The sequence below is a fragment of the Gossypium hirsutum genome, chromosome A01 (assembly GCF_007990345.1).
Source record: "Gossypium hirsutum isolate 1008001.06 chromosome A01, Gossypium_hirsutum_v2.1, whole genome shotgun sequence".
NCBI classification, from domain to species: Eukaryota; Viridiplantae; Streptophyta; class Magnoliopsida; order Malvales; family Malvaceae; genus Gossypium; species Gossypium hirsutum.
Genome location: NC_053424.1, coordinates 111,479,714 through 111,505,255, shown reverse-complemented (window position 1 = coordinate 111,505,255; position 25,542 = coordinate 111,479,714). Strand labels below are relative to the sequence as shown.

The 25,542-nt window shown below is 33.5% G+C and overlaps 1 protein-coding gene across 2 annotated transcripts; it reads left to right on the top strand.

The window, feature by feature from the left end:
- Positions 1 to 2,739: 2,739 nt before the first annotated feature.
- On the top strand, positions 2,740 to 5,968 carry LOC107925363 (MACPF domain-containing protein At4g24290). Of its 2 annotated transcripts, XM_016856025.2 has the most exons (7): positions 2,740 to 2,891; positions 3,375 to 3,729; positions 3,828 to 4,066; positions 4,164 to 4,365; positions 4,456 to 4,648; positions 4,754 to 4,920; positions 5,015 to 5,968. In XM_016856025.2, the coding sequence occupies exons 2-7, from the start codon at positions 3,469 to 3,471 to the stop codon at positions 5,684 to 5,686; spliced, it is 1,734 nt and encodes a 577-aa protein (XP_016711514.2). In that variant the 5' UTR covers positions 2,740 to 2,891; positions 3,375 to 3,468; the 3' UTR covers positions 5,687 to 5,968. The 2 variants fall into 2 exon arrangements, with proteins under 2 accessions (XP_016711514.2, XP_016711515.2); XM_016856026.2 differs by lacking the exon at positions 2,740 to 2,891 and having other exon boundaries at positions 2,902 to 3,729; positions 3,824 to 4,066.
- Positions 5,969 to 25,542: the final 19,574 nt, after the last annotated feature.

Here is a 25,542-nt window from a genome sequence, read left to right as displayed (position 1 = left end):
TAGAAATAGGGCGATATAAATCTACCGGATTAGAGTCAAATCTAATAGGGAAATCCATAGATCGAGTTAACGCAACGATAGAGGTTTTAATTAGAAAGAGATTTCAATTAATCAATCTAGAGTCAGTTATTTTTACTCTCGAAAGTGATATTAATATAATTTAGGGATTTCTACAGATCAAGTCAAATGAATACATCATTTAATTCAGATTTAGAATAATAAGTGAAGTCTAGGTGGATTCTTTCCTGGGTATTGTCTTTTTCATAAGTTTTCTTCGATTATTTTCTCAATTCGCTCTCTATCGCTTAGTACTTAGTTTAGTTAAAATTAGATTTTAAAACAATTCCTTCAATTTATAGGCTAGATAATAAAAAGATAGTAATTACTAGTACTTTTAGTCCTCATGGATACGATATTCCCGACTCACCGTAGCTATACTACCATTCGATAGGTGCGCTTGCCTTTATCGTATTTTAGTTAGTTCATGACGTCATCATTGTAAATCTATTTGGTGTTGTTCATGTTATTTAGGTAAAGAAATGTGCATAAATTTTGGTTATTTGGTGAACTTAGTTTATAAATGTGAACATGATATTATGACGATAAATTTGATAGTTGAATAAGTAAGGAATGTTTGTTTTGTATGCTTGTCTTGTGTTTTGGTGATGAAATTGTCAGTTTGCTTTAGGTAACTTTGTGAACTTTGGATGTTGTTATGTTAGTAATGTGGGAAACGGTGTTATGTGTTTAATTGGGTATTGGTATGGTTAACTAATGGTTAATGTTTGAACTATCTATGTTTAAACGTTTGAATTGTGGTACCAATAAGGGTATATTGGTTAGGCACTTAGGTTGAATGTTTTTGGTATGTTTAAATGTGGGTTGAATATGTAAAAAAGGATGGAAATGGTTTGGTTTGAGACCTAAGAAATGGTTGTTGAAATGACTTGTTTTTGAAGTTATTTTATGTGCACATGGCCTAGGATATGATCTACTACACAGCCGTATGCCACACACAGTCACTTCACACAACTGTGTGTCTTATTGATTTTTGGTACAGGTTTATCCACACAATCTCAGAGAGATACACGGCCTAGCGATATGGCCGTGTGACCCTAAGTTACACAGTTTGGCCACATGACCATATTTTTAAGCCACACGGTTTGGCACTATCACACGGCCATGTGGCCCTTGTTTTCAGTTTTTGTCATATTTTTCTGTTTTGTCTCAAATTAGGCCACATTCGTTTCTAAACTGATTTTGGGGTTCCAAATGTTCGATTTAACTTTCTTTTTTTAATGTATGCTATGAATGTTGATTGTTTATTAATTTATGATTAAATTAATTTTTGAATTGTATTACTATATTATCGGTCTTGTTAACTTTTGTAATACCTTGTATCTTTAATCCGGCAACGGGGACAGGTTAGGGGTGTTACATGAGGACATAGAATGACCAAACTGTAAAACTTTCAAAATTCAATATGGATGTCGTCATCTCTTCCGCTTTGTGACCTCGCCAAACAGTTTGACACATCACAACGTTAGACCACTTGACGTCGCGACGCCAGTTACTGTATTGGCGAGTGGAGGCATGATCTATTAACTGTTTTATAGGGTTACTCAACGAATCAGTTATTTGAGAAAGGAAGAATCTAAACCCTAGGCTTGACAACCTTAGGAAGCCATCAATGTAGGAATTAACCCAAAATTGGTATGGTTTATCTGTGAACACCTTCACCCCAAGCCTATCGATACTTTTTGAAAAGATATCGATACTTTTGTAATTGATTGAAAACCTAATGTCAATTTGGTATCGATTTTAGAATAGGTATCGATATTTTGAAAATTATCGATACTTGGCCAAAAGTGTCGATACTTTTTTGCCTGGGGTGATATTGACTTGTTTAAAAATAGTTTTAACATTATTGAAAATGTTTAACTCAATTGAAACCATTTTAACTTGATTTTATCATTTTTCCAATTTTGTTGAACTTTAACTTTTATTCAAAAACACTTCAATTTGTTATATCAAAACTTATAATCAAATAAAGCTTGGTTTAACATAAATAATTTTTTTTTTTTGAATAGATAAAGTCTAATGAATATTGAATTATACTTTCATTATAATTTAAACTATTTAAATTTATAAATAAACAATATCTTATTATTTTAAAATATTTCTTACTTAAAATAAGAAAATATTTTGCTATTACATTAAAACTAATAAAAATTTTGAATAGATAAAAGTAGGATAAAATTATTGAATTGCATTTTATACACATCATGAATTACATTTTTATTATAGTGTAAGCTATTGAAATCGAACACTTATTATAAAATATTATAATTTACCTTATATTATATGAAATAAAAAGGAATCATTAGTAGTAAATTTGATCTAATTTTTTTAAATGATTATAAAATGTGCTATACTGTTTTTGTTTTTCTTTTACACTGTTAACAATTCAGTATTCGAAATGTAACAAATTAATAATGATGATAATTATATCATAACTTTTTAAAATTAAATGATTAGAACATAATTTAAATTTTAGCTGAATTTAAAAACTCTTCATAAGCAATTGAGCACGTGTCGGTTCATGCAAACGTCATTATATGCTTGCTTTGTAACGGAAAAAGCGTATGGTAGCAAGTCAATAAGAGTAATTTCCGTGTAAGGCCTAGATGGCTCAAAACCACTTAATCCCCATGTATATATGGAAAATTCTCTCTTAAAAAAATGGTGTCTTATCCTGGAAACTGCTTGGAAACTTGATTAGTTGTATGTAACTAAACTACATATAAAGAAAAGTCAAACTCATGAATACCTATCTTATAGTTTTGTTTGTACGTTATCTTTGCAGACATTCAGGACTTCAGACTGGTAAGGTAAGTCTAATGTCTGTCAAGTTGTCTATCCTTTTTATTTTCCTTATTTTGGATAATTATTTGGATTTATGGATCCATAGGAATTGATATACATCTACTAAATACTCTCTGTAATGGTGAATTATGTTGAAAAGTTTGTATGCTCTTCATTTTTATTAGTAGCTGAAAGACTGGGTTAGTCTCAGACTCTTAGTTAAAGAAGCAACTTGGTTTTGCTAGTTTTATTGGGACATATATAAGCTATGTTCTGTGTTTTATACACGCATGCATACATATGATACACATGGATCCATGTTCATGCAACAAAGATTTTTCGTTTACTGGAGCAAAGTTCACCCAGATAGGTGCAATGGGTTCAAAAATTTGGAATGGAATATGTGTATGGGTTCGTTTTCTTGTAGATCAAATGTTTGGTGAAAGTTCATATTTTCCCTATTGTATTGCCTGATCCCCGACTGAACTGTGTTTGTAAACTATGTGCAGTTTTTGGTTAATTTATCGGTTTGGGTATCCAAATCAATTCATTTAGTTTGGAGTAGGAGTCCTGTTTGGTGAAGAATAGTGATATACAAGGCAAATGGCACTCAAGATTTCAGCTCAGGAAGCTGCTGAGATTGCTATAGGGTCTATTGGGAGTGGATATAATCTAGCTCTTGATTTAAGGTTGAAATACTGTCAAGAAGAAGAAAAGGATTCACCCTTGATTGAGTTTGAACAAGTTGGGTGTTATGATGTAGCTTTGCCCGGTGGAATCTCTATCCCAAATGTATCCAAGTTGATCAAATGTTATCAAGGCAAGGGTACAAGGAACATGTGTGATGTTATCTCTTTTCAGCAGGTAAATTTTATTACTTCCAACAGTTATGGTTAGAACATTTGTCTTTTTCCTGGCAAAAATATCATAGAACATTTTGTTGATTTTCACTTTCTAGGCAGATGTCAGAACGGTTCAACCATGAGCTGTCTCTGAGTGGCAAAATTCCTTCTGGTTTATTCAATGCCATGTTCGACTTCTCCGGCTGTTCGCACAAGGATGCAGTCAGCACCAAGACCTTAGCTTTTGATGGGATATTCATCACACTTTATACAGTTTTATTGGACAAATCACAAATGGTACTCTGTGATCATGTTAAGAAAGCTGTTCCATCATCATGGGAACCTGTTGCCTTGGCAAGGTGAAGTAATTGGATTAGAAACATGTTTACAATCTAATGTATGGCACTGGAGATCTAAGCATGCAAGACTGTGATCACTTGTTTTTTGCCATTCCAGATTCATCAAGACATTTGGAACCCATATTATTGTTGGTGTGAAAATGGGCGGAAAGGATGTAATATATGTGAAACAGCAGCACTCATCAACTGTTCAACCAACTGATGTATACACAAAACTGAAGAAGTTGGCAGATGATAAGTTTTTAAAGAACAATGAACAAAGTAGAATCAATTCAGAAGAAGTGAAGCTAAATAATCAGGTTTCTTATCTGATCCCTTTGGATCAAGTAAGTTCAAAGAGCATCTTCTTCTTATTCACCTTCTTTGATGATATTACTTGTTAATTCTAGATGCAGGATATCTCTATAATTTACAAAAGGAGGGGTGGAAGAGAGGAAATGAACTTACCCCATGCTGAGTGGCTACAAACTGTTGATGTTCATCCTGAAGTGGTCTCAATGTCATTCATTCCTATTACTTCCTTGTTAAGTGGAGTTCCAATGAGCGGATTCTTGAATCATGCCATTGATCTCTACTTACGTTGTAAGCATAATGGACTTTCTCTTTTTGGCCATTGTTAAAATTGTTATCAATATTAATTATATCAGACTATTTCATATATAGATAACTGTTGAAATTTTATGACAGATAAACCCTCACTTGAAGAACTACATTTGTTTTTGGAATTTCAGCTGCCAAGGGAGTGGGCACCAGTTTTCAAAGAGTTTCCCCGTGGTTTACAACACAAGCGACAGAGCAATTCGTTTTTACAGTTCAAGTTCTTGGGTCCCAAGCTTTATATTAACACCATTCCAGTAAACTTCTTTTTTCATCCTCTTCAAATCTTCTGCTGTTTCTTGTTTCTTTTGCTGCAAAAGTTCTTTTGTGGGGTTACCAATTCTATGACAGGTTGATGTAGGTATGAGACCAGTTACAGGTCTTCGGCTCTATCTCGAAGGCAAAAGAAGCAATCGGTTGGCCATTTACATGCAGCACCTTTCTTCTCTACCTACATACTTTCAACTTGTTGATGAACCCAACGATACATTGCCTGATGAAGAGTCCTATGATAAAAGATACATGGAAAAAGTTCGATGGAAGAATTTCTCTAGAGTTTGTACAGCTCCTGTAGAGTGTTACAATAATAATTCCATAGTAACTGGAGCTCAGATACAGGTAGAGAAACATGGATTGAAAAGCATTCTCTTTTTACGACTTCATTTCTCTACCGTTTTGGGAGCGGTAATCGTAAGGCGTCCGGAATGGGATGGATCATTTGGAATTGCACCTCAGTCCGGAGTCCTATCTGATCTTTTGAGTAAGCCTTTAACACCACCTCCACCACAAAGAAAGCCAGATACAAGCTCTGCAGTTTACCCTGGTGGCCCTCCAATGCCAAATTATACCCCAAAACTATTGAAATATGTTGATACAGCAGAGATGAAAAGAGGGCCACAAGATCCTCCTGGGTACTGGGTTGTGTCTGGGGCAAGACTGGTTGTTGAGGAAGGCAAGATTGCTCTACGGGTAAAGTACTCCCTATTAATTGACATACCTGATGAAATACCTGAGGAGCATTAGCATATGTATATTTGGTTTTTGGTTTTTGGTTTTTGCTGCTGCAAGCTCAAAGCCAAAATATTTGTAGTTTAATCCTCCATTGTTCTGGAGCTTAATACAAAATTTCTAACTTGGTTCTACAGAGACAGCAAAGTAGATTAGCTGTGTGATGTTGAAGGGAGAGTTTCACCTAGTTTAATTGATTGTTGTTAATTGGATTTTGAAAACATTTTGTAGTTTAAATTTCATCATTCTCATTCTGTTGATTGTGTGCATAAATAAAACACCAGAGAAATTTACCCATTTTCATCAGATGAAAATGCTGTTGACTTTTTTATTTCCTTTTCATGATTTTATACCCATATTTATATTCATACATGTCACAAATAAATTTTGATAAGATATGATAGGAAAGACCAATTCGTGAGTATCAAGATTTTACTATTTTTTTTATATTTTTTTACTATTCTCGTGATATCATATTACATTACATTGATGGCCACATTTATAGGATTCGTTTCTAGATTTTTGGTTTTTCTTTTCTTTCAACGCTTTCAATTAAAGTATAATTTAGCTTTAACTTTTATATAATTTGTCACTTTAATTCTATTTTATAAAATTTTAAAGATATTGTCGTGACAATTCATATGTTAGTTTAGTATATTTCATGAAAATTAAAATAATTGCTAAAACTTATTAAAATATTCAACAAATTCTAAAAAAGTTCATAATTTTTTTATAAATTATCCATGTAAGAAATAAAGGACATATAGACTATCATGTTAGTACTGGTAAAATTTTAATAATTCAATCAACTTTTATGTCTATAAAAAAATAATTTCCATAAAATTTAAAAGTTGAGGATCACGGTTATCCAAAAAAAAAAGAAATTAAAGCTAAAGTAACAAAATGGATAAACATAGGGTCTAAATCTGTCGTTGTTCCTTTAATTAAACCATAAATGTTTATAATTTTACTCAAAATAGGTTTTTTTTTTTGGTGTGACAAAGAAGAATGTAAAATATAACAAACTATATCAAATAGCCCAATTCCCGGGAAACTTCAAAAACTTGCAATCCTTGACTAACCACATGGGCCAACTTGACCAGCCTATCAGCTTCTTGATTCTCTTCTTTAGGAATATGGAAAATACTCCACTGATGAGTCCGAGATAACAAACAGAAGAATCCTCCTAATCAAAGTCGACTTAGATCCTTCTAGGGGTCCCTTCTGTATGGCCTTAGTCACGTCAAGACTATCAATCTAGATCAACACCTTATCATATCCTCGATTGATTAAAATACCTAATCCATCCAAGATACCCTACAATTTAGCCTCAAACACTGAGCAACTCCCTAGGAATCTGTTAAAAACTAAATATCCACTTTCCATTTCGGTTTCGTACAATTCCCCCTATTGTGGAAAACCATTCTAAAGCCTGGCTGAACCATTAGTATTCAAGTAGACCTAGCTCCCAGACAAGTTTGAACATGAAAATGGAATCCAAAACAAACTCATTGCACCCCTACCGGTCATCATAAATTGTTTGGCCCAACTATATAAGACCTTGATTGTATCATTACTACTCCAAGACGCACATTTAAAGATAAAAAGATTGTGATTCTTCCAAATTCGCTAGATGAGAATCCCAAAAAGACATTGTCAATCAACCTCCCCAAAGCCGATGTCATATTGGTTCTACAAATATTGGTTCTACAAGTTAGAGATGATCCATTCCTGTAAATAACCAGAAAAAAAAAACTAACAAAACAATTAGTAAGGATTAAAAGAATCCAAATATCTCTCACTGTAGGACAACCCTTAATAGCATGCAACGCATCTTCAGTAATGTGCCCACAAACCCCATATGTTGAGCTATGACTGAAGCCCTTTCAAACTCTTTTCATGTTGGTGAGCAACCTTTGCTTAAGTGCTAGCCAAATAAAAAATCTAACACTTTGTGGTCCTTGAAACTTCTATGGGATCTTCTATACATCCTCTTTCGGCTTCTAGGAACTTTTTTGCAGTTTCTCATATGCACTTTTAACATAAAAGAAGCCCGTCGGCAAACCTCCCAAGATAATCCTATCAACACTTGCTGTCGAATGTAGCGGAGGAACCCCAATAATCTTTCGAATCACTATCTCTAGTAGCGAAAGCCAAAAAAATCAAGGTTCCAAGTGCCATCATTTGAAACCATATCGCTTAGCAAGCATTCTAGATCAAGATTTGTCTACCCGGGTATCAAAGTAACAAGGGACTTGGGATACATGGGTCACTCCAACACTTGATATTCTTCCCATCCTCCATTGTCCAAAGCAAATTCTCCCGAATAAGTGACCAAACCTTAACGATTGCTCTCCACAAGAAAGCACATCTACTACGTGATAAAGTTTCAAGCATTCCGTTTGCAACCCCATACTTAGCACGAAGAACCTGAACCCAAAGGACTTTAGAATCAGTCACAAGTTTAAAGCTCAACTTCATCATGAAAGAAGTATTATGATCCTGCAGCTTCCGAAAACCAAGCCCGCCATGACTTCGAGGCTGACAGGTATCCTACCATCCAACCAAAGCCGCTTTTCGACCACTGCTCGAAGATCCCCGAACAAACTGGTGCACCAAACATTCAATTTCCTCACAATGCCCTTTGGGAATCAGCATTGACTACATGAAGTAACTGGGGATTGCCAATAATACCAATTGAGCTAGAGTAGCCCTGCCAGCTAAGGACAACAATTTTGCCTCCCAACATTGTAATTTGCTTTTAACCTTTTCCACAACAAACCGCAAAGTCCTATTGGTTACTCTGTCGTGAAACAGAGGTACACCCAAATAACTTTCAAGATTTTGAACTCTACGAAAGCCAAGAATACGACACAAGCTACTTGCTAAGGCATCACTTACACTTTCTGAAAAGCATACATTCGTTTTATGTGCATTAATCTTTTGTCCAGAGTAATAACACATATTATGCATGTTGTCAAATCATAATATACTAAATTCATCTAACAAATTCTAGGGTTAAAATGTAAATTTGGCATCATATTATAGATGGATAATAAAATTTGTCATTATACTTTATTTTTATTGACATTTATTATTATATTTTGAAAATATGACTAAATTTGTTACACAACTTTTATGTGTTTGAATTTTACTATTGAACTTTAAAATTTATTAAATTTTGTATCCAACTTTGAATTTTTAAAAAAAATAAATTTTACTAATTAATATTAATTTTAATATTTCGAAAACATAACTTAACAAGAAAAATATTTCAAATATTTTATTTTAATGGATAACAACAATTTAATTTATAAATATTTAAAAATTAATAAATCCAGTTATAATTTTATTTAATGAATAAATAGTTGAAAACTAAAAATGCATATATAAAAATAATTTATTTTTATGAAATTATCATGTTATTAATTTTAATATTATATTAATTAATTTATTATTTTTAAATATTAAATAATATATACAAATATTTTTATTAAAATTTGTCTTTATATTATTTGAAATAAAAACTGAATAGCAAAAACACAACAACAACAACAATAACAACAACAACAACAAAAAATCCTAACTTTAGTGGGAGTATTCAATAAAACAAAAGTAAGAGACAAAATTTAAGGTGAATGTATTTGGGAAGTCCCTTTATTATAGGAATAAAGTTAATTCATTTACTATTGAAAAGAATTAAATAAGATCAAATTGGAATAAAGTTAACATTTACTATATAAAAAAATCATTTATTGTTTAACAAAGTTAATATATTTAAAGCATTTATGGTTTTATAAATGAAATTTTTTGTTTGGATTTGAACTGCAATTGAAAAAAATAATTTTCAAGACTTTTTTATAACTTAGGTGATGTTTGATAAACTAAAAAATTAAATACTGAAAAAATAATTATTGAATTGAAGTTATAAAATTGTTTGATATATTACTTCAATTTAATTGTTGAATACAATTAGATTGTTTGATAAATATATTTTTTAAATTATAAAAAGTATATTCCACATTTTATCCTTAATTTTTAAACATTTCATCTTATTTTAAACAAAAATCAAATTTTAACTATAAAGTTTCTATAGGATAATATTATATTAAAAATAATAAATTAAAAATATTTTCTATTAAATAATAAGTAGCTCTTATCTACTTATTATTTTCTTCGCTTTTTTATAGAAAAAAATCCTATCAATTTGTTTTATTTTAGATTATCAAACATTTTTAAAAAATTAAATCATTGAAAATATTAATTTTCAGTTAAATAAATTCTTACAATTATAATTATAAAATATAGAAAAAAATTATACTCAATTATTTATTTTTATGTTATATCATTTATTATTTTATATACAATACTTTCACACGTATTATTGTTATAACACGAAAATTATTTTAAAAAATAATTAGGGATTTAGGCCATTTTTCCCATATTTAAGGAAATAGGTTGATTTTGGAAAGTAACAAAAAACACACTTTTAGGCTCCTTATTGTCACCTCAACAGAAAACGTGTCTTGCACGATGTGTTTTTTATTTCTAAAAAAGTGCTTTTTTGTGTTGGAAATTTGGGAAGAAAGATTTATTTGTGTTTGAGGTAGACATTGTGATAGTTTTAAGGTATGTTTGAGTTCACAGTGATGCGACGATGCTCAGAGACTCACACATTTCATCTATCGTGTGAGGATGGAACCATCACCTTAGAAGCCCATCGTAATGCAACTCAAGCTTCCAGTTCCCGGTGGTTATACGATCACGGGTTGAATTATATAACTAGGGCTTCCAATTGACGGTGGTTATGCGGTCTAACAAAGACTTTCTAGGTCTTCAACCCAAGTGCATGTTATGTTCAAGTAATAAAATCTTGGGAGTCCGAGGTCGATTCACAGGGAAGTTGATTAGAACTTACAAGATTACAAGTATTATGTAAGAATAGGAATTTAACACTTAACCCTGGAATGAGTATCGATAATGAAAGTAGTAGCAAGATATACTAGAAAAAAAACTAAAAGTCAACATAAGAAATTAACTTAAAAAAAAACCAAATACATGGAAGAAAATATGTTAAGGTTAGAGGATCAACTCTTGGTGTCATATTAATATTTAAATTTTAGTACTCAATGTTATTACTCAATTAGAATCCACACAAAAACGAAGGTCTCAATCGGATAATTTAGTAATGTATGTCCAACAATTAATCATATGAATCCATAAACAAAGGTATGTCCATCAAGGGATTGTCCAAAATGTCCAAGAGTTTAGCAAATGAATCCATATGCAAAGGATGGTGCAATATGACAGTTCAACTGTTTAAATTCAGTCCAAAAATATAACATATGGTATTATAATCACTTGATACCTTCAAGACTTATAAAAAATATTTCAAATATTTATAATGTCTATTTTTATGTCTACAACAAATCAAGGTTAATTTATCCAAGTATTCATTGTACCATATATTATCTATAACAAATAAAATATCTTACTTAACAAGTATGTTTATAACAAGTGATTGATAATTAATTTTAGCTCAACTAATGAGTTGGAATTTACCTTAATATTTGTCAAGAGTTTCACCCTTTCACCTCAGCATTAAAAACTTAGAATAACATAACAAAATTAAACAACTCAAACTTAGATGAAAAAGACATATTAGATATAAGAAACTTGAAATTTTACATGAATAATGAAACAAAAAACACTTAACAAGAAAATAATCTTGATTTCAACTTCAAGATGCCTCCTATTCTGAAACAGAAAGCCATTTATAGAGGTTTGTGAAGAGGAAAATAACAATGCAAAGAAGTTGCTAATAATAAATTTCTACGTCTACTTTTTTGTCATATTTATGGTCATTTTTCATATGTTAAATGATGACTTCTTTTGTCCAAGTTAATGTCTCCCAATGGGAAAAGTCCAAGGAAGTTGATTGATGGTCTGCATCTTGTTTATTCACTGTAGAAATTTCAACTCCAAACTCCATGTATGTTAGGAGATATGACCCAAACATGAAAATGCGTCAAAATTATCCATCAATGTGAAACTTGTAACTTTATCTTTACTTTTCGATTTCTTTTTGATTCATTTTTGTATTGGTATTCCAATATTTGAATAGATCTTCAAATTCTCTTTCCGACAATATAAAGTATTGTAACACCCCCAACCCATATCTGTCGTCGGATTAAGGTTACGAGGCATTACCAATCCATACACAACTTTAAAGAGTCAAACATTACTATATGGCCGAATATTTCTTTAATACCATATATAAATAATACACATTTTATCATACCACTATGAATCATTAAATAAACACGAAATATAACTCATAGTACACCACATTTGCATGCTAGATATTATACGTAATTAACTATTACATAATTAAGTATACATGATCATATCAATTTAACCATATCATATTCGGCACATTTACACTACTATATATAATTTAAATGAATTAAACCATGAACTAATTTACTATTAAATCAACCAATTTATGCTCATCATTTAATGAATAATCTATACACTATTTAAACATCAATTTTAACCATAACGAACATATTTGTATCATATAACACTCATATTATCATTAGGTATTATCAACAAAAAATTTCACTATTCATTTAGTCATTTTTCCATACATTAGCCGAAAATACATGCATATCATTATCAATTCCAAGCAAAACTTACAAGATGAATTATAAATTAAATTATTATAATTGATCCACAAATATAATACATTATCAACTCAATATATATAACTCAATATTTATATTCATCAACCGCACCTAATTTATCAACCAACCAAGCATAATATATGCACATACATTTTCATTACAAACCTAATCAAAAAGACTAATACACACTCAAATATATATTTATAATTTATATCTAAATCATCAACATTATATTCCATTACTAAGCTCAAATTACTAAACCATTCACAAGATAATACATATCATATTTCAAATTTACCATAATTGATGCTAATTTATAAACTATTTGTGTTACTTATCAAAGCTCAACAATCGAATTCAGATATATTATCACTAATGCATATACCATAGACTAGTCAAACAAATACATATACATCCAAAATTACCAACCATTTTCAATATATAAAACACATATCACAAATACCTTTCATCCATGACACATAACATTATAACTAAAATGAACTTAAACCTTAATCAAACATAACCAAATTCAAGCATAGAAGTTAAGCCATTTTCGCATGGCTTAAATTATACATGAACCCAAAATCCAACATTCCAAAAAAATATAATCCAGCCTATACATGCGATAGATTCGAAAATTCACTTATAAAAATACCGAAGACAGTTGATAGTGTGATAGACTTTGCTGACGATCCCCGAGCTCGTAACTTGAATCCAAAATCTACAAAACAGAGATAAACAAGAACACACACAGTAAGCTATTGTAGCTTAGTAAGTCATAAGCAAATAAATCATTAAATGATAATAAGTATTGAATCAACTAGACCAAATTAAATAATCTATAATCAAATACACATTTTTCATGCTTAAAACTCATATATCATTACATGAACGATATGTAATTATATTAACGTGGCTGAATACACATAAGTTCATAAACATATATAATTCTCACTTTCATAATGCATTTTTCATTTATTCATAACAAATATATACTTACCTTTTCCTTTAAGTCGTTTAACTTAGCACATACCTGACATTTTAGCTCGATTTCACATTCGATCTTATCTTGATATTACCCGTTGAACCATTAGGGATCAAATAGGATACTCGCATAATCACATATATCGAACAATACCAACGTCCCAGACGTGGTCTTACATGCTATATCGATGCCATTGTCCCAGACAGGGTCTTACACAAATCAAATACGATGCCGATGTCCCAGGCATGGTCTTACTCGTAACCACATATCGATGCCAACGTCCCAGACGTGGTCTTACACGAAAACATATATATCAATGCCAACGGCTCAAACGTGGTCTTACACGAAAATATATATATCGATGCCAACGTCCCAGATGTGGTCTTACACGAAAACACATAGCAAAATCCTATGTTCGTACGGGGCTTCTAGACGTCGTAACTCAATTGAATCGAACTCGTAAACTTAGTTCTCATGCATATATATATTCGGCTTTCACTTATATAAATTCACATAATTCAATTTCAGCATATAAACTCGTATATATAAATACTAACAATATCTATTCGTTTATGAACTCACCTCGGACGATGAAAAACAGAATGAGACGACTAATCAACAACTTTAGTTTTCCCCCGATCCAAATCTGATTTCCTTGGTTCTAGATCTAAACATATTCAAATTAAACTCATTCAACATATTTTCACTTATTTTAGTCCAAAAACACATAAATAGGTAAATTACCATTTTTACCCCTGACATTTTACACTTTTTATAATTTAGTCCAAATTGCACAAAACACAAAACATGTAAAATTTGCACACAACATGGGCTGAATATTCCTAGTGTTCATACAAGTCCATACATTTCATTTATTTCACATTTTAGTCCCTCAATTTATTATTTTTGCAATTTAGTACTAATTACTCAAAATCATCAAAAATTCCAATACAAAACATATCAATCCAAAACATATCTTTCATATTTCACCAACTAACATCACAAAACTCAAATATTCATCAATGGAATAACTCAAAATATTCACCAAAATCAGAAATTCGAGCATGGGCTTTGTAGATAACTTAGCAACGATCTTAAAAACGTAAAAATTACCAAAAACTGAGTTAGAACTTACCTTGAATCAAGCTTGAGAACGGCCGAACCTAAGTTTTATTTTTCTTTTCTTTTGTTTTCGGCAAGAACAAGGTATGAACACAAAAAAAATATGACTTTTATTTTTATTTTATAATATAACATATATTAACATAATATTTAATTTACATATTTAACCTTATTATAAAATATAAAACCATTTTAAATCATGGCCATTACTGTCCAACACCTATAAATATGGTTTAATTGCAACTTAAATGCCTCTATTTTAAAAGACAACAACAATTCGACCCTTACATATTAAACTATCAAGTTTTAATTTCACGCGATTAAGCCCTTTTATTTAATCGGACACTCAAACGACAAAATTAAAACACGAAAATTTCACATATATAAATTCACACATAAAAAACATAGAAAATAATTTTAAAATATTTTTCTGACTTGGATTCGTGGTCCCGCAACTACTGTTCCGATTAAGGTCTAAATCGGGCTGTTACAAGTACGCCCAAAATGGAGTCTTGAAGCTCAAGGCATGATCGAAACACTAAGAACTATTCCAATTGGAAGTTCTGAATGTGCCCAAATTACAAATTTTGAATCTTTGAGCTTTGAGCTTTCACTCATCATCTTGGATCAACTTTAGGCTTAGTGCATTTAATTTTATGGTTCTATGTATTGACATCTTTTCCCCAAACCTATTTTACTTGCAAATTCTACATGCAATATTTTATTGAAACTAAATGCGTGAAAAACACTAAAAATACAAAATAAAGTCAAATCATTAAGATTAATTTAAAATATATAAAAATACTCAAGAAAGCAATAAAATTTAAGATATAGTCTAAAATAATCGTATGATAAGGACTCATCACGGTCACAAGTTGAAGTACAACTTAGGCCTACAGTTGACAGAGGTTATACAGTCAAGGGTTCAAATTTTATGATACCGAAAAAGGATGCTTTATAAACCTCATACATAAGTTTTACATTATAATCATAGGAAAAAACTAAGAGGCTTTCCAATATAATTGTAATAGGCCAATTTTGGCCTGGGCCCAAATCACAAAAATAAAACAAAAACCCAAACCAAATAAATAAAATGTCCAAAATTAATAGTCCATTACAAAATACTACCCCATCTACAAACCCAATACCCAAACCCAACAAGATTAAAACCCTAGCAGCCTAAAAAGGCCCAAAACTAAACCATTTCTAGCAAACAAAAAAGGAGGCAGATACCTTAGCCTCTTTGCGCCGCCGCTCCTTCCACGCACGCCACCACCGCCGCACGCCATCCTCCACATGTCTGACACTTGCAAAAATTGAATGCAACAACAAAAAGAAACACGCGAGCAATGGTAGTAAATAGCAAAAAAGACAAAGAATAGAAACAAACGGTCTTGTATCCGGCTATAAAGTCCAAAACTTCATCTTTGTAATTTTTTACGCATACTAGTAAATCAAAAAGCAGAACAGAAGTTTAAAAAGGCGTTGGTTTTGATCTTTTCCTTGTTTTTTTTTTTTGTTTTCTTGTTTCTTGTTTTTTTTTACAAATCTATTTTAATAAAAAAGGCATGGAATAAAAAGAAAAAGTCTAAAAGAGGCATACTTGAGGGTTTCACTCCACCGTCGTAAATGTTTGAGGTAGCCATCTCTGATGAAAGGTGGCTGGAAGTCGAGGGGTCTTTTGCTTATCTAGGCATTCTCGTTCAATTATTGGAAGTTTTGGCTTCAAAACTGGCTTAAGGAGGTCGAAACAGTCGAAAATGGCCTCTCTTTTTTACTCCAGCCACCTTACACGGTAGTCACCGTCGTCGTCGGCTGGCGGCCATGATGGACGGATGGTGGCCCTATTGGCCAGAGAAAAGGGAGAGGGTTGAGAGAATTTTGGTGTTTTTTTTTTTGAGAAAGAAGAAAAATGAAGTTTTTTAGAAAAAAAAATGATTTAAATAAAGAAGCAAAACGATGCCGTTTTGGGTTAGGGACCTAGGCGCCAAAACGATGTTGTTTAGGGCCTATCCGCACGCGACCCAACCCGCTCCAGGGGGATCCGCGTGTTTTCCCCTTTTGGGTTATTTGTGCCCTTGGTCCTTCCGCTTTTTGGGTTGTTCTGATTAAATCCTTAATCTGTTTGATTTTAACCTTTTAATTTGTTATTTATTTATTCTTTTTAATTTTTTTATATACTATTTATTTTTAACGGTTTTATATTTTATTTATTTTAATTTTTTATATATTATTTATAGTAAACTGTTTTATATTATCTATTTTAAATTGTTTTAGATATTATTTATTTTAAATTGTTTCATATATTATTTATTTTGAATTGCTTTTTATATTATTTTATTTTTAACTGTTTTATGTATTGTTTATTTTAAATTGCTTTAAATATTTATTTCAAATTGTTTTATATTTTATTTATGTTAATTTTTTTTCATATATTATTTATTTTGAACTATTTTTTTGAATTATTTATTTTAAAAAAAATTTCATATATTATTTATTTCAAACCTTTTTATATTATTTACTTTAAATTGTTTTTGTATATTATTTTAATTCATTTGTCTTTAATTATTAATTGGTATTAAAAATAATGTACATTGTGTTATTATTGCCATCATGTGTACTATAATTCGTTTATTCGTGTTTTCATTCAATAATGTAACATTTTATTCATAAATCGTTATTCCATGTTATATATTATCATTTCATCTCATTTCATCACTTCAAAAGTTGCATTTAATTTTTTTATATCCAAAATAAACCGTTGTATTTTATCCCTAACAAAATAAATGCACGTCGTTTAAGTATTGTACTCGCTATTATTCAAAAAAGGAAAATTTTTAAAACAAGGCAATATTTCGCATTTTGGAGATTTGAGAAATCGTACCCTAACTTACGGGGTTTCAATTTTCTCGTTAAACCTAAATAGCAAAATATCCTTTTAAATTTAAAAAATACACGAAATTTCAATAAAAATTAAAGGCAAGCTTATTCTCGAGGGTTCCAAGTGTTGCATTCTAACTTATGGGATGTGACATTTCGTTATCTCGAGACGAAATGGTCTTTAACATTCTTTTCGATTTATTCAAGCATTTTAAAAATGAACATTAATAAAAAAGGGGATCGTATTTTAAAATATTTTCAAAATTTCAACTTTCGACATTAGGACATTAATTAATCAATTAGGTACCAATTTTGGGCGTGACGAGGGTGCTAATCCTTCCTCGCACGTAATCGAATCCCGAGCCCGTTTTCTTGAATTTCGTAGACCAAAATCGTTGTTTTAATAAATCAAAATATTTTATTAAAATGATCAAATTATGAGGTGATCCGATCACACCTCATAAAAAAAGATTGGTGGTGACTCCATTTCCATTTTTTTAAATAAAAGTCGACCTTTTTCAAAAAAAAAAGGTTTTGACAGCTTGGCGACTCCATTAGGGAATGAATAAAAGAGTCAAGTAAAAAAATTATTAATTTTTGTCTTTTTGTCAAAATTTGAAAATCTGATTTAAATTTATGATTGCTTCATTGCATGTTATCCCTCATTTTCGTGACTTTCATCATAATGTGGTTGCTTTATTGGTTTAAATCACAAATAGGCCAATTTTACCCCTTTAAGTGGAAGTGAGAAACTATTCCTTCGTGAGGTCTTCACCTCCGTATAGGATAGTGGATCGCTTTCAGGATACATCCGTACCTATGTCTTCGTGAGATTTTCATCTCCTTATAGCCATAGGGAAATGTATTCCCTTGAACCGAACTTGGTTCGTATGAGCCTATAATGGGCAAAGATAGAGGAATCTGTTGGTTCGGGTACCTTTACTCTAGAACCGAACTGCATGTAGTGAGCCTTAAGAGTCTACCTTAGGTAGAACCATGCCGAACCTTAGTGGTCACCTGAATAAGTGCTTTATTTCTTGTTTGCTTTGAGTTCTATTTTTGTGCATAATACTGACTTGTTTTGTTTTGCTTTGACTGTGATTGCATGACATTTTCATCATAAAAAGATGTTGATTCACGTTCAGTTATTAAATAGAGAGCTTAGCATGGAAAAGAGGTTTCTTGATAAAGTAGAGGATAATGCAGCCATACAAATATGGTCTAAGAGGACGTAGCAAGAGAAAGGTGATAGTTTGATCGAGGGATACGTATCAGAGTTGTGGGATTTCACTCGCATCAGTGTGACTTAGAATAATCTTCAAGAATTAAAGGAGATATAGGACCAATGGGGCAACAAGATCAAGCAGCTATTTTACTGTAACTATGGCAATTTGCCCTATCTACTCGATGTGAAGGTGGCCAAGCATTTATTTCGAGCCTTCGTCCAGTACTGGAATTCCGCCTATAGTTGCTTCACTTTTGGAAAGGTTGATTTGGTACCTACCATGGAAGAGTGCATGGCCTTACTTCGTTGCCCTAGGATTCAAGTCGACAAAGCCTATTCTAGAGCCGTTAATGACCCGACCTTTTTAAAGAAATTAGTAAATATTACGAGGATGAGCGAGCAGTGGGTTGCAGCTCGAATCAAGCAAAAGGGAGACAGTAAGTGTATTCCTTGGAAGAACTTAAGAGATCTGATTCTAGCACATCCTAATATGAAGAAGAGGGTTGACGTTTTTGCTTTGAGCATCTACAGTTTGGTCGTCTTCCCCAAGGCATTAGGGCACGTAGATGAAGTAATCTCAGACCTATTTGATCGACTTGACAAAGGGGTCACACCTGTCCCTATGATTTTGGCTGAAACTTTCAGGTCTTTGAATGCTTATCGGAAAGCGGGCGAAGGAAGGTTCATAGGATGTGCGTAGCTTCTGTTAGCATGGTTCCATAGCCACTTTTGGAAGGTAGAAAAGTCTTATATCAAGTTTTTTTTCTGAGAACAACTCCCCATTGAAGGAATTAGTGGCTACACCGAGGCGGGATGACATATCCAGACAGAAATGGATAGCGATTCTCCAGAATCTACAAGTCGAAGACATTAAGTAGAGGACTCCATGAATGATCCCTGATGAGATCATATATCGGTGTGGTGGCTTTGATTGAGTTCCTCTACTTCAGATATGGGGAGCCGTTGGATATGCTCATTTGCTCGTGATGAGGCAGTACAGATCAAGGCAGTTCATACCGATGACACAAGGGTTGGCTCAGTGAGAGTTTACGTACAAGGGTGATAACTACAAGAAAAGGGTTCGTGAAATATCGAATGCTTAGAACCAAACCCCTAGAATGAAAAGAATTTCCACAGGTCCGATGACGAACCCCGAATACAATTAGTGGTGGGGTAAAAGAGCCAACGACAACATCTCTATGCCAAGTCAAGGAAATATTCAACTAATAGAAAAACATCTACAAGTAATCCCATTCGAGTTAGAGATCATCAAGAAAGACTTTGAAAAAATGGGTCGGGAATTGGGAATGAAGATAGAGCAATTAGAGGAGGAAAAGATGTAGCTGGGATTGGACATCGATATTCAGAAGCTAGAGGCTTAGAAATTGAGGAAGGGAAAGAACAAATCCGACGAGGATTTGGACAGTTTAAAAACGGATTACAAGAAGCTGCATATGTCAATAAGAACTATCGGTTTGGGTAAAACGTCAGAGCAATGACGACAGGAAATCAAAGAAGAAAAGAATAAAGTCGATCAGTGGGAGAAGAAGTTTCAATACGCTCAGATATGGGAGGGCGCTTTAAAAAGAAATTTGCTAGAGAGCCAAAATGAAAAGGTGAGGTTAAGAGCTCGTATGGCAAAGTTAGAAAAGTCACTACATTACCATCATAGTCGCAACTCCATAATCGAATTAAGGGCCGTCCTAAGCAAGATTGAGGAGTTGAAAGAAAAGATAGAGGAGCTCGAGACCGCATTGTGAAATTGTGAAATTTGAGTTGAACTCCTTGAAGCAAATAATGAACATTGGAAAGAGCAGCTACACCGCTCTCTAAATCAAATCAGATATAGGGATTATATCATGGGCGAAGCTGTAGGCCAAGTACGAGATGTGGCTGGCCATTTGCAAGCCTTGGTAGTTCAGACTGATGTACTAAGCTTAAAATAAGAATCTGAGACAGATCGTGGCTAAGACTTAGCTTGGCTTCTTAGGAAGGTCAAGGCCTTGAGTATTAGGGCAAGGCCGTATGTGTAATTCTGCTTTATGTAAAGAAATTTGTTTTCTAGTAAAGTTGATCTAATAGAATTGAATTAGAATCAAGGTCTCTTTTGCATTCATTTCATTAATCTGTATTACATTATATCATATGCATTAAATTTCATAAAAAAAGACCTTGATTAATTAAAATTATGACAGTTACCCTGGAAACCAACAAAAATCCACAAACTAAATATCACTACAGTACCCAACGCAAGAAAAAAGAAATGAGTTAAATAATGGAAAGATTAGAACAATTGCAAAGATATATGCAAGATCAGCTGCAGGCACAGATGCAAGAACAACTAGCCAAAATTCAACAAGACATGAGGGATCAGATGCTAAAATCCCAAAGAAGTTTGATGAGCCAATGGCTAGAGGGCATGAGGGAAGAGCCCTTTGGTTAACTCTAGGGATGATCGTGAAGACCCTGCCTACCCTCTAGGCTTTGCCCCGAAAACACCCAAACACGACCAGATGTGTACCTACAAAGGGTACCTATCACCATCAAATCCCAATATCAGGTTGGTGCCTCGGCACCAATGATCTTTCCAACAGGCTCAAGTTTTAAACTTGGGGATAATCTAACTAAACCCATTGTCTCTAATCTAGATGATGTGGCAGAAATAAAAAGGGCAGGAGTAGATCTGCCAAAACAACTTGAGGACCTGTGCAGATGAATAGAAGAGAAATTCAAGATAATAGAAAATGCTGACTACCACTGCGGGGTTAACGCTAAGGACTTGAGCTTGGTCCCAGACCTAGTACTCCAACCAAAATTCAAGACTTTGGAGTTTGAGAAATACAATGGGACTAGCTGCCCTGAAGCTTACGTTACGATGTTCTGTCGGAAGATGACAGGATACGTCAATAATAATAAGCTATTAATTCACTATTTTCAAGACAGACTGATCGGGTCTGCGGCCAACTGGTACAACCAGCTAAGCCGTGCCCAAATTAATTCATGGAAGGATTTGGCACAGGCTTTCATGAAACAATATGGCCATGTGACAGGCATGGCACCCGACAGAATCACACTGTAAAATATGGAAAAAAAAACCCAAGTGAGAGCTTCAAGTAGTATGCCCAGAAGTGGAGAGAGGTAGCGACGCAAGTCCAGCCACCTCTTCTAAAGAAGGAAACGACCATGATTTTTATCAATACTTTGAAGGCTCCATTCATCAACCATATGTTGGGAAGCGCTACTAAAAGCTTTTCAGATATAGTGATGTCTGGACAAATGATAGAAAACACAATAAGATGAAGGAAGATAGAAGCGGGGAAAGCGCCAAAAGATCAACCACAAGAAAGAAAGAGCAATAGGTAAATAATGCAAGTATATATAACAAAGGCTATTCTAATCCAATCACGGTAGGTCAGCCAAGGACGGTAACCACTAGCCATCAGGGACCTTTAAAGTAAAAATCCAATACAAGGCCAAATACAAAAATACTTCAGTTTACGCCCATCCCAATGATATATAGGGAGCTGTACCAAAGTTTATTCGATGCACATGTGGTATCCCCATTCTATCTAAAACTCATGCAACCCCCGTTTCCAAAATGGTATGATGCAAACGCCCAATGTGAGTACCATGCGGTGATAATGGGGCACTCGTTCAAGAAGTGAACTGCGTTTAAAAAGTTGATCGAAAGATTCATTAAGATGGGGATTGTAAAGTTTGAAGACCCATCAGGACCTAACGTAGCAGGGAATCTGTTACCCAATCATTCTGATAACTGGGTAAACGCGATAATCGAGAATGTGGGTAAAAGAATTAAAGATGATGTGGTGAAAGTAAAAACCCCTATTGAGATGTGTTTGGAAACAAATAGTAGATGGAGGTTTAATCATACAAGATTCAGAAGAAAGACCTAAAGGAGCAAGAAAATACTGTAAGTTCCATGCCGAGGAGGGTCATGACATCTAAGAATGCACTGAGTTCAAAACCACAGTGCAAAATCTAATGGACAATAAAGAGATAGAATTTTATGAAGAGTTGAAGGATCAGAAGAAGGAAAGGTTTGTGCCTCAGAGGAGGGATCAACGGAAAGGGTCCAAAAAGTTAATCACCCAGTGGTAAACATTTCGCGACTAAGAAACAATGAAGTAGGAATACAAATGGCACCGAGAGTTATAATCCAGAAACCTGTATCCTTTCCCTACAATGATAGCAAAAGGGTTCCTTAAAACTATGACTGCAACGTGACAATTCCAGGAGAGGAGAACTCGGTCAATACTTTAAATGAGGGAAAAGATGTAGGCTTCTACTCACATAGTGGGAAATGCTACGATCAAGCAAATTCAAGAGTGAAACCTGTAAAAGGAAAGGCCTTGGAAGTGGAACTAGGCAAAGAAAAGACGGTTAGAGTTGAATCACCTATTAACGAGCCAATGACTGAAAAAGAGGCTAAAGAATTCTTAAAATTCTTAAAGTATAGCGAGTATAGCAATGTGGAGAAGCTACACAAGCAACTAGCTCGCGTATCAGTGCTAGCTTTACTCTTAAGCTCGGAGACACATCATAGCGCGTTAATGAAAGTATTGAATGAGACCCATGTCGCTGACAATATCTCTATAAATAAGCTAGATCGTCTGCTTAATAACATTAGCGCCGATAATTTCATCTTTTTTAATGATGATGAAATATCACCGAGAGGCCTGGGATCCACCAAGGCTTTGCACATTACCATCCGCTTCAAGGGATATACATTACCGGGGTATTAATTGATAACGGATCAGCCCTGAATGTCTTACCCATATCTACACTGAATAGGTTACCTATAGATGGCTCTCATATGAAAACGTGCCAAAACATAGTGAGAGCATTCAATGGTACTGAAAGAAAGGTGATGGGAAGGATCGAGATACCTCTTTTGATTAGGCCAAACACATATGAGGTGGACTTCTTGGTGATGGACATTAAGCCTTCTTACAATTACATGTTGAGGAGGCCTTGGATTCACTTAGCGGGAACAGTGCCGTCATCACTACACCAAAAGTTAAAGTTGGTAACTGGGGGTAAACGTAAAGGAATACATTATTGCATCTGTTGCCAGTGACACACCATACATAGCGCGGACCACAAGGCGATAGAATGTTCCTTTCGATCACTAGAATTTGTCAATGCAACATTTATTATCGAAAGGAACAAGATCTCAATGCCCAAAATATCCAAAACTACAAGGATGGACCTACGATTAACGGTCAAAAAATGAGCATTACCGGGAAGAGGACCTGGAAGATACCTCCAGAGAAGGATTGAAGCACCAATGCTGAAAGACAAACGAGACTGCTTTGGCTTAGAATTCAAGCCAGATGCAAGGTAAAGAAGAAGAAGCAAGAGAAGAAATAAGAAAGGAGAAGAGTGCGTTTAAGCGGGGGAGAAGTCAAATGAGAGCCAATGACCTTTCCTCATATATCTAGAACGTTTGTGTCTGGAGGAACTATCTATCCCGAACAGAAGATGACAAGAAAGAAAACAGTGGAAGAAATATTGGGAAGTTTGAGCATTAACGCCATAACCAAGGAAGAAATGAGAGAAGAAAATTTATCAGGCATTTGCCCATACGTACCTAGAAGTGTTCTGAACAATTGGACCACGAAAGATATTCCTGTAACTTTTAGAATTAATTCAGAGTAATGTTCAAAACACACTTATTACTCTAAGCCTAGAAGCAATAAGAATCTTTTGTTAAATAGGCATATGTCCAAATATCTTTATTTCAATAAAATACATCTTGGTGTCTCATTCTGAGCAAATATTCTTTTATTCTTTTCATTTCATTCATAACTAAAATATTCTTTTATTCTTTTCATTTCATTCATAACCAAAATATTTTTTTATTCTTTCCATTTCATTCATAACCAATCATATGGATATTTATTCTTAGATTCTTTTGTTCTTTGGGCCTTTTTTCATCTATATAATAGGTCCCCAAATATCAATGATATAAGCGACACTACTACTGACTCAAAATCTCCTTTTGAGCAAGATGTTGGTATAAAGGATTCTCAGGATTTTGAAGATGATCAAGACTGTAACCTATCTCTTGATTTGTTAAGGATGGTAGAGAAAGATGAGAAACAAATCCTACCTCACAAAGAGTCAGTGGAAATTGTGAGCTCAGGAGAGGGAAAAAAAGTGAAGATTGGAACTGGCATTGCCATAGAGACAGAGCGAGACCTTATTCAGTTACTCCAAGAACTTAAAGATGTCTTCGCATGGTCATAGCAGGACATGCCCGGGTTAAATACTGATATCGTGGTACACCGAGTCCCTATAAAGGAAGAGAGTAAGCCAGTTTAACAGAAACTCTGAAGGACTCGATGTTTTGTTGAAGATAAAAGAAGAGGTCAAGAAGCAATTCGATGCCAGTTTTTTACAAGTGGTTAAGTACTCAAAATGGGTAGCCAATATAGTCCCTGTTCCTAAGAAAGATGGGAAAGTACAAATGTGTGTGGACTACAGGGATTTGAATAAAGCCAGCCCAAAAGACAATTTCCCATTACCTCACATTGACACCTTAGTGGATAACACGGTAGGTTACTCACTTTTCTCTTTCATGGACGGTTTCTCAAGATACAACCAAATAAAGATGCATCCTGAAAACATGGAAAAGACCACATTCGTAACCATGTGGGGAACATTTTGCTATAAGGTGATGCCATTTGGGCTGAAAACGCAGGAGCAACGTATCAGAGAGGCATGGTAACCCTGTTCCATGATATGATGCATAAAGAAATCGAAGTTTATATCAACGATATGATCGCAAAGTCCCGAACAAAGAAATTGTTCATAAGGTTGAGAAAATTCCAACTAAAACTCAATCCAGCAAAATGTACCTTCAAGGCTAGGTCGGGAAAATTGCTAGGATTTGTAGTCAGTGAAAAGGAGATCGAGACTGGCTTAGATAAAGTAAAGGCCATACAAGAGT